The sequence below is a fragment of the Cyprinodon tularosa genome, unplaced genomic scaffold, assembly GCF_016077235.1.
Source record: "Cyprinodon tularosa strain WSP-4 unplaced genomic scaffold, ASM1607723v1 ctg75, whole genome shotgun sequence".
Classification (NCBI taxonomy): domain Eukaryota; kingdom Metazoa; phylum Chordata; class Actinopteri; order Cyprinodontiformes; family Cyprinodontidae; genus Cyprinodon; species Cyprinodon tularosa.
In genome coordinates this window covers 1,082,027-1,096,504 of record NW_024039507.1, presented here as the reverse complement: position 1 = coordinate 1,096,504, position 14,478 = coordinate 1,082,027, and the positions used below count along the sequence as shown (strand labels likewise).

Below are 14,478 nucleotides of genomic sequence, written 5' to 3'. Positions count from 1 at the left end.
TATTGCAGCTGTTCTTGGTTATTACATTCTATAAAATAGTCTTTTTATAATGGCTCTGTTGTGAGGGCAGGCAGTGACTTGCAAAGATTAATGTTTGCCTCGGGGTCAAACTTTGAGCATGAACCTGAACGTGGTCACCATGTGTTACCTAAGAGCCGTGCATGGGTGTACTCAGCTCTGCAATAAAGCTTCTGCACAAACCTCAGAGCTACCAATTCAACGTTATGGATGAAAACCAGCTTTGCCTACAGATGGAAAAGACAAACGACAAGCTTTTTTTTTTTTTTTCCCCCTCCTTTGTCTTTCACTTTCTTGCCAGTATAAATCTGCCGGCTCGCCCCATGTGAAGAGGTCACTGTCAGACAGCAAAAGACATCCAGAAATGGTCTTGTTTGGGCTTGTTGTAGTTCGCCTTCTTGATTTATACATGTCTGTCTTTGGTCTTTGCTACCTTTCTCATCAGTGTGCCTCTTCAGGAGAGAGAGAGAGAGAGAAGAGGGGGAGAGGGGTCTAATGCATTAGATGTTTTAATGTAATATACTGAAATTTACCAACATAGAAATGTGCGTTTTATTCCTTTTACAACAGGTTAATTGGTCATTTTTAGGACTTTCGTTAAATAACATTTTAGAATATCTACTGAAAATCTTTTGGGGTATGTTTCTACCAACTTTAAACAACTTTAAACTGAAATATTTTCCAATTGTTCTTTGAAGATTAAAAGAATTGTGTCCTTGTTCATTTCCGCAGATTCCTGGTTGAAATCGGGTCTCTCCTTTCGTTCTAAGACATGGACTGTGTTTGATCTAATCCAGGGGTGCAAAGTGCCAGTCCTCTGGAGCTATTATCCTGAGACTTTTACATGTCATAAACTGTACCAATGTAGCCGTGGCTGTGAGTTTAAGGTCATTGTTCTACAGGAGGCTGAACTTTTATTCCAGTTTATTTTAATCCTCCACAGGATTTCCAGGATTTACATTTTCAAAGTGAAAGTCTTGTAAAAAGTTTGTTCCGCTTCATAAATTCTGGGAAAGCGGACGGTTAAGCTTTCACCAAAAAATTTACAATTTCAAATATAATTTAAGCAATTTGTCATTGTCTTGTCGGTCTTTTTGCATTTTATTTAATGGTAATGATGATAGTAAAGATTCAGTAACTTTCACTCGGAAGCAGATCTAGACGCGCCGGCTCTTTAAAAGTGGCAAAATTCAAGCATCAGTGAAAAAAATGGCCCATGTTCTTTTCCTCATGGCGACCAAATTCACAAAGAAACAATTATTGAATTTGAAAATAAATATGCACTTTTAACATATCTGCAATATCATTTACAGATTTTTTTTTTTTTTTTTACAAACATGCAGAGCAGGCGAATAGTTTGGACAGCTCTGCTTTAGCTCCATCTATCTTCCCAGCAGCTCCTAACAGCTTCCCTGTATTTGTTAAATAAAGCCCTTCCCCCACCCTAATGCTGCTACCACCATGTTTCATCAGCTACAAATAAAATACATTGAAGCTTGTGGTTATAATTTTCATATATTCTGAACTAGTTCAATTATGCTAGTTAATTCCCAATGTATTTTGTCAGTTCATGAAACGGATTGTAGGGTTCAAAAATAAGTGAAGTCGGCCTGACTCGCTGCGCCCCTAACATTTCCGTAGAATTGCATTTAAAAATCTTTTAGTGAGTTTATAGGATAAAGCGGTGCCAAACATATATAGAAAATATAAGGGTGATAGAGGTAAAAAAAAAAACATTTGGCCCCACTCTATGAGATAGACTACAATGAAACTCCCATGATGCATCATCCTTAACCCTGTAATGCCAAATGTATCATATTTGATACATACGGTTTCTGAAATGTTTTGTGTCTGACACCTTTTGCATAATTTAATGGTAAAAACTTTGCTCTAAATCCTATTGTACACAATCAGATATACCTGATAACAGAGGGCAGAAGACTACACAAAAAATAATCTTGACTTATCGCATAGTAATAAATTATTAATATCAAAAATGTATTTCTGTTTTTTTCTTTTTATATATTTTGTTAAAAGGCCAAATAAGGACTTCAAACCAAAAAAACGTTATTTTCTGTTTTGTTTTATTCTTGGATCGGACTTTAAAGGGTTAAAAAGTGACACATATGCATCCTTAAACCAAAGGTGTAATTAAAATAATAACAAAATAACCTTAATAGCTAAATATACAAATTTCCCAAATTAGTAGGTATTACCAATAATATTTAAAAATTTCAAGAAAAGTTAATTTAGCAAGAAAAACAAAACATTAACCATAATGCATACCAAGAAAATCACAAAGTAAAAATTCAGGCTCCTACACTGTTCATGTTTGAGTAAGAAAACGTACAGATCTTTTAAAATATATTTTTTTTATAATTTGGAAAAGTTATATATATTGGTGAATTAATTGAAGTAAAAAAAAAAACATATTTGAGTTATTTTAAATGTGATTATTTTCTGTTTAAAGCTCATAATAACAGGATTAACAACTAGAATAATAAATCAGAACATTATATTTTTTATAAAAATTTCAGGTTGGGCTGAATAAAAGGGTGTTTTTGTATTCCTGGTTAAAGGTTGTTCTCTTGTAAAATAAATTTTAATGATAAATTGGTTTCATTAGAAAAAAAATCTTCCTTTTTCTCTCTCCAGTGGATCGTCCAGGTCTGGGATGCAGAGAACTGGTGGTTAGAAACCTTAGCAGACTGGTACCGGCCATCGCCCACGATGTGACCGACTGGCTGGTGCCGACCCGGGTCCGGACGTCCCAGCTGCTCTCGGTGCTGCTGCTGCACGCCGAGGACCACACCACGCAGCACCTGCAGCCTTTGCTGGCCGTGCTCTACCGGGCCTGTAGCGACACAGAGAGGGACGTGGTGAACAACGTAAGTCCCAGAGAACCTTTAATCAGACGGGAAGGATGTGCCGCATCCGTGGAGTCAGCAGTTTCACATTCATTTAAGTTTATCAGCTGTTGTCAGTTTGGAGCGGGACGAGCAGGGTTCATGGATCTAGGATGCACCTGTTTATAATAATGGATTGTCAAGATCTTTGATGTTTGCTGGATTAAAAAAAGGACTTCCTTTTCTCATTCCTCCTGATGTCTCCTATTTTTTTCTGTCTCTCTTCCCGTCTGTGCTCACCAACAGTGCCTGGCAGCTGCTAAACTGATTGGGACGTTTGTCCCCCCACCTGTCTTCCTGAAGCTGATGCTTGAACATGTGATGACCCCAAACTCTCCCTCCTACCCCTGGACCCCCCTCATGGTTCTGGCTGCCGTCCTGGGAGGCGGCTCCAAGCCTCTCCTAAATCCACATCTCCAGCAGATCGCAGACACCCTGGTGCAGCCCGAGGTTTCCCAGGAATACCAGCAGGTCAGCGCAGAACAACATGTGTCTCGATGTTTACCAGTTTTAGCTACCAGACCTTTTACGAGTAATCTGGGCCGTTGGAACCTGTTACAGTCACATCCAAAAATTAAAAATGTCATTTTTTTAAATTCTGAAAAACAGACTTTCATTAGTATGTTCATTTTAGTATTAACTAGAGCAGTCAATGGTAAAAAAGTGTCAATTAATAAACCTAAAATGTCCACTTACATTACTATAAACTGCTCAAAATGAACAAAATGACAATCAGTAAGACTAAAGCCAGTCATGAACTGGAAGATACACCAGCGTCTCTGATCAACGCAAGGCTAAGATTAGCATCAGTACCACTTTAACTCTAAAGCCCAAGGCCCCCTGGAACAAGAGATGTTTGATAACATTTGGAAGAAGCAAGTTTTAGGGAGTCAACCTTTAAATTGCAAAAAAAAAAAAACGAAAAAAGGCCTTAATCTGGACTGCATTACTGAATTCCCAGAAGACTGCTTTGGTCTGATGCTTTGCTTTCTTGCTAAGGATCACCTTATATTGTTTATCTTTTAGTTTGGGTCTATTGTAACCAATCGCATCATCACAATATTCAGCAGTAATATCATATTTGCATGTTTTCCTGATATCTAGCATCTCCCCCAACCCTAAAGCATGGAAGTAGCAACAGCATGCTAAGGGTCGTTTATGCTGCTAGTGATAACAGTGCTTTATAAAACAGAATTCCATGAAGGTCATAATTTTTACCAATCTGATCACAAGCAAGATGGCGGAAAGTTTCTCAGATGTTCTGAAAGGACGATGAAACCATTTAGAGGTTTGTTCCGGGAAACCAGACCGTTTTAATCAGCTTTACCAGTTCGGATCAGACGGTTAGAACCGATCTATTATGTCAGAACCTGCTTCAGTTACTCCAAACTTGAACAAAGCTGTTATTGATGGTTTCTATATTCATTCGATCCATTCGATTAGAGAAAACATATTTGTGCGTCTTATTATTGTTTTGAAATAAACAAGGTTGTGTCTTATAAATTAATTTTATTCTGATAAAAGAACAGATTAAAAGCCTAATATTTAGATGATATTTTTGCTAGTGATGGACGGAATTAAATGGAGCTTTGTCTCCCAGCATCAAACTGTGCATTAGCTCTTTCTCATCTCTGACATTTTTAAGCCTTCAGTTGTCGCTGGATGGACAGACATGTTAAAATGTTGTCTTTGATAAGTTGGATAACATTAGAGGCTCTAAAAGGATCTTTAGACAATCCAAGAACAGCAGCTGGTTCATCGGGTTTGCTTTGGAGTTGTCCTTAAAAAAATGCCAACTCTGGTAAAATGCTTGCCAGCTCATGTGATATTTTTTCATGTCTAATATTTCAGGTCTTTGATCAGACTGTTGCTGTTCTCACGCATGTCTATCATCCGCAAATGCAGGGTCTTGCTTTTTTTAAAAACTCCTCCAACAAAACCCCCCACTCCTCCTCCTCAGGCTTTAAAAACCGTCCCCTGTGAGATCATGAAGGCAAAAATCTGCTTATTTGACGTGACCCCCGTAGTGGCCGACCTGACCCCCACAGGGCAGACGAGGCGGCACACGGCAGCCTTATAGCTGCAGTTCAGCTGTGGCATAAAGTTTTAAAGCCTTACACGGTCAAGGCCGGTGATAAACGAGGAGGGGAAATCGACCTCCGATCCACCCCCATCGCTGCCCGGCGGGGGTCGAGCGCAGGGAGAATTAACAGGACGGCAGAGTCACGCGCTGCCACACAGATGTGACCAGACCTCTGCTTCCTCTTCGTCTCCTTCTCCATCTATCTTTCTCTGTCGCTGTTTTTGTTTTAAAGCACAAAGTGAAGTGAGCGCTGTCCCTGAAGAGGTCTGAGTTTAGATAAACCACCTGCGACATTCCTTTCATAGCAGGCATTGTTCAGACCTTTATCTGTAAATAAGAACTTTCTAGACAGATGGACATTATGTTTTTGCCTTTTATTTGTCTTTAGAGTGCAGATATCCTCAGACTGATTTATATTTTATTACATTTATTCACTAACAGGCACAACATGACAACTCTAATTTTGGAGACTCCACTTTTTATTTTGTTTTTGATTGCTAAGATATAAAAAGTGTTTGGATTTAACCTGATAGAATTACGTGCCACTTGAAACAGCAGGCAAAGAGAAAGTACAGTGACACGATGTTTGACTTGGATGGAAACGAATGTCTGTTTAGAAATCAGACATAAATAACCTTCAAAGTGAGCAGAGGTAGCGGGAGCCTCGAGGTCCGGCTGGGAGCTGAGGCCAAAAAAAGAGAAAAAAGCTAATATACAAGGTGTCTGCTCGGAGTCAGCTCTTTCAACTCTGTTTTCTTCTCTGTATTTCTGGTAAGAGGAAGAGACGGCGTACAAAAATAGACGGCAGGATGCGCAGCGGGAATTAAAAATATCGGTCATAAATTGAGGGCAAAGAACGGCAACCTTCAAATTTACAGCATGTGCAGCGTCTGTTTTTTACAAATCATTAGAGCTCAGCTTTTGAGCGTTGTTCTACTGAGCAATGGGGTTTGGAGGTTGAATGAATGCTTTTTTTCCCAAATTTTGTCACGTTACAATCACAAACTTCTATGCATTTTACCCGGATACTAGATGACAAAAACAGAATAAAGTTTAAATCGATTGTTTTTACAATTTTATACAATAAAAATGTAATTTACTGGCTTGTATTTAGGGGCATCACGGTACAGGGGAGCTAAGTATATACTTTTATGGATTTTCTTTATATAAAAATGTTTTAAAGCAATTATTTTCCTTTTAACTGAACCCATCTCTCTGCATCTGTCAGGTCTGATAGGAAAACCCTCACCACAGCATGATGCTGCCATCACCATACACTGTGAGAGTGTGATGCTAAGCCCAAGCTGTTATCAGTACAAAAAAAATTTTCTATTTTTATTATTATTTTTTTTTTTTTTATGTTAAAATAAGAATGGGATTTCCAAAATTATTACTCTTTGGCTTAATAGTGGATGGAAATCATTATTAGCATTACAACAATTAAACCCTCTTAACCCTTCATAGGGCACTCAGTGAAATACTTTAAATTCCTAATTTTCAAGCAAAGAGTGCACTGCAAAAAAATGAAATCCAAGTACGTCATTTTTTCTTAAAATATTTTTTTAATATTTTTTCTTGAATTGAGCAGGTAAGTGAGACACACTGTAAATGGAATAAGAAAATTTACAATTAAAATAAGGAAAAAATGCAGTCTCCTATTCCGAGTGCGTAATATCAAATAATCAGATTTCATGGATAAAAATGCTCCTTCCACTGGGAGATTTTCTTATTTACCTACTCAAATTAAGGGTAAAGACAGTTATTTTAAGACATTTTCACCAATTTTTAGATACATAAAAAATATATGGATATTTTTATGGCAAAAATTAATGTCAATGTAACAACAAGAAATGCCAACTTGCTCGAATATATAAAGAAAAATAACAAAAGTGGGGGGCTCCATTTCTAAGGGGTATGCAAGTGATCAAAAACGGTAACTTGCCCTATAAAGGGTTAAAAACGTCACGCTAATGTTTAACTCCCCCTTTGCAGATTTAAGTCACAGGTCCGACTTTGCAATTATAAAGCAATTTTAGATTTAGTCCACTTTATATATCACGCCGGGGGCAATCCGTTTGAGCAGCACAGGCGAGAAATTTAAAGTTTCACATTTTTTACAAAATTTTATTTTGGGTATTAGAGTACAGGAGGCTTAATACAAATGCACATTTATGCTTTTGTTAGAACCATGCCAGTTCAGCTGTTTTTTTTTTTTTTATACCTATTCACCCGTCTGTGTTTCTCCATCTTTCACATAACATCAAACACACTGACTAGATTTTAACATAACAAAATGGAGGAAGGTTCAAGCTGTATGTTTAATAAATCAATAAACATCCGGTACTTTTAACTGAATATTTGTAATTGAAGAATTTGTTATCCCACTGCAGGGAGCCGTCTGCTTTGTCAAAAATCTACATTTTCCCCCAAAAATAAATTATTTTATGGGAAAAACTTGTTTCCACCATAAGCACACCTTCTTTTGTTATCATTACCAGCTGGATGCTGTTCACACTGAGCACCAAAAAGGAGATATCCAACTGCAAGAGGGTCTAGGCACACTCACATACACTCCTGGTGTTTGTTTCCCTGTTTCCATAGCAGTATCACTGGCAGCATGGGGTTAACTCCCCGCTGGATGGAAATTCATCGCCTGCTAAGGCTCCTTGAAGAAGAATTGCCTCCATGTAAGCGATGTACTATACAGTGGTGGACAGATGCGCCACATGGTGTAATGAGTCCCCTGGAGCATGCCTATTACAATATAACCAGGTGTATATCACCTGCCTCCAGGTGTTCAACTAGTTATTACACCGCAGCAGTTTTTCCGCTCTCGGTTTTTCTTACCCCTATCCAACCCCAGTCAGGGTTTTCTGCACACGTATAACCTGCATGTTTTTATGTAAACCTTGTTTTAAGTGTTCATTCCAATTGGTTATGTTTTTTCACATTAAACTTATCTGTTTTTAATGGAATGTGTTTAATTGAAGTGACAAGTTTCTTTATTATAGGTAAAAAAAAAAAAGGCTAAACCATTAATGACCACATTTTTTCAGTAATAGCTGCTGCAAGGCTTTGGGCGATATTTCTACTAGCTCTGCATAAATAGTCTTAAACCATCTTTGTTTAGGAAAGATGTCTGTAAGCATCAATTAGCAGGGTTTGTTACAGATTATGAATTATATCTATGCACCCAGTGTTTGATTGGACCTTTCCAGTGTTACCTGTATTTAGGGCCATCCTTTAAGAAAAGTACTCCAAAGCACAATGCTTCCACCCCTGTGTTTTATGGTAGGGAAGGTGGGTGCAGGGAGTCAGGTAATCCCCACATATGGCGTTTTGAATTTAAACCACTGTTTCATCAAATCTCCTTATGGTTCTTTATCCACTAAAAGGTTTGTTAAAAACTGCAAACAAAACTTTTTCTTTTTCTACCATTTTTTCCATGAAAGCCAGATTTGTAGAATGCATGCACAGTCAATAGATCTTCCCACCTGTTTAAGATCTCTGCAGCTCCTCTAGAGTTTCCATTGCCTACTAAAGATTTATATTTATCTAAATAATCATGAAATATTTTTTTCTCTTTTTTTCTTCCAGCTCTCATTGATGCACTACTTTGTGTTGGTTTATCACATAAAGTTTGCAATAAAGTGAATGAGGCTTTTGGTTAAATGGTAACAACAACAAAAACAAACAACATTAAAAAAGGTATGACTTTTTCATGGTACTGGATGTGTCAGCGGTTGTTTTTCAGCAGCTTTCCGTTTGTTCCCTTTTTAAGCTGGTGAAAAGCTGATTCATACCCTAGGATTCCCCAATCTGACTCATAAAACACTTCGGAAAGTATTTGCTTTTAATCAATGATCTAAATTCTCACCCGGAGGGCAGAATACGTCGGAGCCCTCTCGCACACAATAAAAACTATATTTCCTTATTCTAAATCTCGCATGGACCTTCCACTGACGATCAGTTCTCTCCCCCTTGAAGCCCCAAATGACAGGCCACGTAAAAACAGGAAAAGAGGTCTTGATCCCAGTGATGGCATGGAAATTAGCCTGAGCTGCAGCTCTTTGTCTAAACATGACCTCATCGCAATGCAGTGGACAAGTGATGGCAATCACACATTCTCAGACTCTGCTATTTTTACAGGAGGGAGGCGGAGGGCTGCTGTTTGTCTAATTGATCGTGTGTTTTTTTGGAAAGCTGGTAAAATATAATCTATACCAAAGCCAGAAAGGGGTTTACAACTTTGCAGACCAGGAAAATAAACTCTCCATGTAAAGACATTTGGAAGGATGCTGCCAGTTCTTAATGGAAACTGCTCGATTAAAACTTACAGGGATCAAAAACAAGCTGGGGCATTATATTGGGAATCTTTGTTAAAAATTTGAACTTTGGAGGCTTAGGTACAAAAGCAGCACAGCAGAAACTAGAATAACGGAAAAATCAGCTGGCACAAAAAGAGAATTATGCATTACAATAAAATAAAAAATAAGCACATTACAAATGAAATAAGAAGCCTTTAGCATGAGTTTATGGAAAATCCTTAAATAGCATCTGCTGCATAACTTCGTTGGGTTGTCAATGTTTTAACAAACTTTAAGCATCTCATTATATTCAATTATTGAAATGTTGATTTAATTAGAAAATTAATAAAATGATAAAGCTAATTTTACGATTTCATTAGCCATACATTTATGTATTTAAAGTAATTTTTCCTTACTGCCAAACAGAAACTCAGTTCAGTAATTTAGATCAAATAGAAAGTAAAAGTCAATATAGAAAAATGAAATAAATTCATTGTAGATTAACAAGATTTTGATCCTTGTTGGTTGTGCACTTTTACTTACGTTCTTTAATTTGCAGGAATACAACACCTTGCTTCTTTAGTTTATATGACTTATCCTCCTTGTAAAGGGTGATACCGTCTTGTGCACAAAAGCTGAAGAAATCAACAGATCTAAAGGCTTAGCTTGTATCCCTCAGTATGAAACAAACTAGTATAATATATGTTATCTAGATGTACCTTTAAAAATCAACAGGTCTCTGAAACCTCAAGGTACAGTTCTTCTAAATTGCTTGTATCTTTTTCTGTTTCAGGTCATGTACTTGGAGCAGCTGCTGGCTTGCGTGGATGTGCTGCTCTATCAGTGTGAGGCCGACTGTGGCCTAATTAGCCTGCAGCTGCTGCAGGTTCTGGTCACCATCCAGAGCCTGTCCAATGATCCACAGCTCAGTGCAAAGGTGAGAAAATGCAGCCCACTAAAGATACAGCATTAGAACTTATATTATTCCTACTTACAAGGTAGAAAAAGTACCGCATTAGAACAAAAATTTTCCTCTAAAGATGCTCCTTTCTCTCATTTTTCCCCCACTTTTTATTAGAAAGGTAAGTTGGTTTTATGTAGCGAGAGCTATTCAAGGAATGTAAGCATTTGTACAGTTTCAAAGTGAGCACCACCAACTGTATAATTACCCACTCAGCTAGGGAGGCTGAAATTGCACCTTTGGAGTGGGACTTTAAAACCAGTCTTGGGTGAAAGGAGGCGGATGAAGTGTGCAGAAAGAAATGAGACTGACAGGAATAGAGGGAAAACAGATGGGGAGAGATGAGTGGTATTTCTCAGCAGGTTTGTGTCATCTGTTGAGCCCAGTTTGCTTTCATAACTTGGTTTATGAAACCCAAGTCATTGCTAGGTATTAAGGGTTTGTCAAGTGGTCAGTCACCTAACCCAAGGGGCCCAACAGGAGCTGCGAAAAGTGAAGCCACTGGTGACTGAGGGCAACATGTCGTCCAGCTGCTTGTCGCCGATGTAGGCTAATGACAGGGAGGGAAGTGGGAAGAAGCTGGCACAGATGCAGAGCAGACACCGCACCGGCCACCAGCCTGACTGTGTGTTTACGTCTGTCTGTATGTTCACACAGAGAAGAACATTATTAAAGATGAGATGGGAAGGAATGGATTAGGAAACAGAGGGAGGGTGAGAATTGGCCTTGGGCATTCCTGGACCCAGAGGAAAAGCAGGACTTGTTTTTCCCAGAAATGGGTTGATTTCTTTCCCATCAGCGGACAGCTCAGGGTTGTCCAGCTTTCTGCAGAGGAGGTTAGACAGTGACTCAGACGGCCTTACTGTCGCTCTCCATCCCAGAGGAACAACAAAGAGAACGACGAGATGCTCTAAAGGTCAGTTCCTCCTGCCCTGAACATGAGCTGGTTTTTGGTCTCTAGGGGCGGGGCCAGCGTATGCATTGCGCAATATTAACTGCAGTAGCAGCTGTAAATGTTGTGTTGGCAAGTATTTTATTATTGGTATCTTAGCTAATGATGGCATACACATTGCTATAAATGTGTTGATGAATTCTAACAAGGTGTAATTCACAAAGCTGATGCATTCTGGGTCTAACTTGGCAACTAATCCTTTATTTTGGTGCTGCGTGGGATCCACCAAGCAGCTGTAGCCAGGAATTTCTCTAGAGGTTTCTTTGTGTTGCCATGCCATTTCTTTCTCTCGGTTTACTGCTTAATATAATCTGAATGTTTCCTCGTGTGGTTCTTGTATTTTTGCAAACTCCCATTGGTTTGAATGGTTTGCTGTGTTAGACCAGGTCTGTATGGTGTCTGCATGTTTGTTCCTTCCATGAGTTTATTGATGATCCAAGGAAATGCAGACTTTTAAAATCAGTAGATTATGGTCAATAATTGTTGACCTTAGAGTTGTGTGTTCTTTTGTTTTATTCTTTACCAAATAATTGGTGTTTTTAGGAGTGGTATGCATCTTTGAAACTAATTGTTCTCTGTTATTTTTTTGTCACAGGCGTTGGAGAGTGTACATCTTTTGAGTAAAGTGCAGGGCTTGGACTCCATCGAACTCTATAGGCAGCACATGGGCCAGCTGCTGGACTGGTTGTCTGCCTCAGTCAACACCTGGTCCAGCTATTCCCCTCAGAGACTCCAACTACATATCATTCTCATGCAGTCAGGTGAGATTTTACCAGACAAGAGAACAGAAGTTACACTTAAAAAAATACAGTTGGAGACTTGGAGAATTTCTTCATTTTAAATTCAAGTAATTTAGTTTGAAATGAGAAAAAGTCCATCATATTTGTGAAGTGAAAATGATATAAACTTTTAAAATAAGATGCCATGTGTCTGTATTCAACCCCTTCTTGACAATTAATATTATTAAATTATCATGTGACTAGGGTTTTTTTTTTTTTTTTTACATTCAGTTACATCCATTTTCTTATCAATTCTGACTAGTTTTCCTGACCATTCTTAAAGAAAAACATCCCCACTGCATGATTCTGCCACTACCATGTCTCCAAATGAGGATGCTGTATTTGGGGTGACGGTTTCTAGGTGTGTTTTTGTTGAAGGCCAAAACATTGTAATTTGGGTTTCCTTTAGAAAGTTTTGTAGGTGTGCTAATATAATTGATTGAACACAATTTCACTGCACACTTTTAGATCTTATTTTAGGTATCTGTACTTTAGATAACATTCAGATAAAAGTCAGAACCAGGTGGAAAATGTTCCACTATGTTTATGATAAAAATCTTGTGGTGCTGTGAGCCGTAGCTGTAATCTGTTATTCTATTTCAGTTATTTTTTCGGAAGCCATTCTTCCTGAAATGTTTTTAGAAACCTTTTACTTTCCATATCCTAATTGTTGTATGGTTTTAATCAGGTTTCATTAAATTGAACCCAGAACCCATTGAATGTCTTGTTATTCATAGATTTAAAAAGATCAGCTTATTTTCTTAATTAAGTTGTAGGTTTTCGGATCAAATATCAACCTTAGGTATCATTATAATTTTTTCCTTTCTTTTTTTCGCTATTTTTCTTCACATAATTGAGCTTGACTGAGTATCAGTTTGTCCTTTTTGATCAAAGTTATTTATTTACATAAAAAAAATGTCTTCATTTTTGTCCTTTATGGTTTAATCATGAAAAGCTTATCTGTTTATCCTTTTAAGGTGTGTGTTTTATCCACTGTTAGACCTAAGTCTAAATTGGTCATTTCTGCATTTGTTTTTAAAGTCTAAAAGTCTAAATCATATTTTGTTTTCCTGAAAGAACCTATCTAATTTCATCAGTTTCTAAGCTTTATTTTGAAGATTAAAATTTGTGGGCATAAATACGATTCTTGTGATAAATCCCAAATGGCATCATACGTTTTAGAAATGTTTTTACCCCTCAGGCCCGTGGCTCATGCAAAGCTCTGGTCTCGCCTTAAAAAATGTTGCATACTGGGATAAGCTCAATATCAATTCATTTCAGTTCAGGAGACCGTTTGAATTAATTTAACGGACAACATGTACTACAATAATTAATTGAACAACAGCAGTCATTCATTACACTGATTGGAGTGGGCACTAGCCAAATAAAAGTTCTATAATTTTAAGTAATATATATATATATATAATTTTTTAGACTGAATTTATACCTTTTAAAGGTTAGAAATGACATTAAGTTCATTAGGATATTATTCAAGGAGTTGGACTTTTTTTAAGACAGCTGAGAGTGGAAAGATTTTACTGTGTCATGTTCTCAGTCCTTTGTTTCCAACTGATGGCTGACTGTCTCACAGGTTGTAAAACAGCCTTTTCCTTACTTCGTATTTTCCTGTACCAGCAGTTGCTCGTGCAAAAGTCCCTCAAACATCTCTGTTTAATTACCGTCACCTTTAGTTAACTCATTCCTCTAAATTAGCAGGGTGTCCTGTCGTGTTTCTTCCCTTTTGTCCTTTGATCCCTTTATGAAGCTGGTTCACATCCTCAGGTGGTGTCAGGATTTCCCCAATCTCACCGCTCAGCCCAAACAGGCCACTGGCACTTATCGCCGACTATAAACACTCTGGTCACTATATATAGCTGTGTAAGCACGTCCCTGGACTGCTGTTAGATAAGTGTGTGGCCATGAGTGGACCTGGAAATACTTTCAGTTTGAGTTACTTTTCCTGTAAAAGGTGTTTGTTTTAGAAAAACACTAAACGGTCATTTCCTCGTCACACTTTGTCACTGTCTCACCGGTCTGCTGAAGACGGATTAGTGTTTCTAAATAGTGGAGGAATGGGTTTTAGTCTATGTGTCATTTGGTCACTTATTCATGTAGAAAATAAATAAAAAATGGTTGAGTTATACCGGTTATATTTTCTGTGAGATTTACTGTGATTGAGTTGACTCGTCTCACTGACTCATAATTCACAGGGACATTTGTTGTGTTTTTCCTCCATTTGAACATGAACAGCAGTAAAGGATGGTTAGAGAATTAGTCTATTAGAAAGAAACATAATATGACTTTTGACAAAGTGTTAGAAAATACACTTTGTGTGACAAAATGTTGGGTTTAGTGTGATTACGTGATGCAAGGATGTCATGCAGCTTGTTAACAGATTACTTTCATCAAAATAAATGACTTAATTGATTGGTGGCATTCTTGCCCCTTCCCAAACCAAAATCTAAACTAAAA

The 14,478-nt window shown here is 37.8% G+C and overlaps 1 protein-coding gene across 1 annotated transcript in view; it reads left to right on the top strand.

Moving 5' to 3' along the window:
- The window catches only part of LOC119773170 (dynein assembly factor 5, axonemal-like), a 33,670-nt gene that overhangs the window by 6,184 nt on the left and 13,008 nt on the right, over nt 1-14,478 (top strand). Inside the window, exons 5-8 of the mRNA XM_038270038.1 lie at nt 2,674-2,906; nt 3,171-3,395; nt 10,108-10,251; nt 11,823-11,988. Coding sequence (XP_038125966.1) covers nt 2,674-2,906; nt 3,171-3,395; nt 10,108-10,251; nt 11,823-11,988 — 768 coding nt within the window. The remainder of the gene's footprint in view (nt 1-2,673; nt 2,907-3,170; nt 3,396-10,107; nt 10,252-11,822; nt 11,989-14,478) is intronic.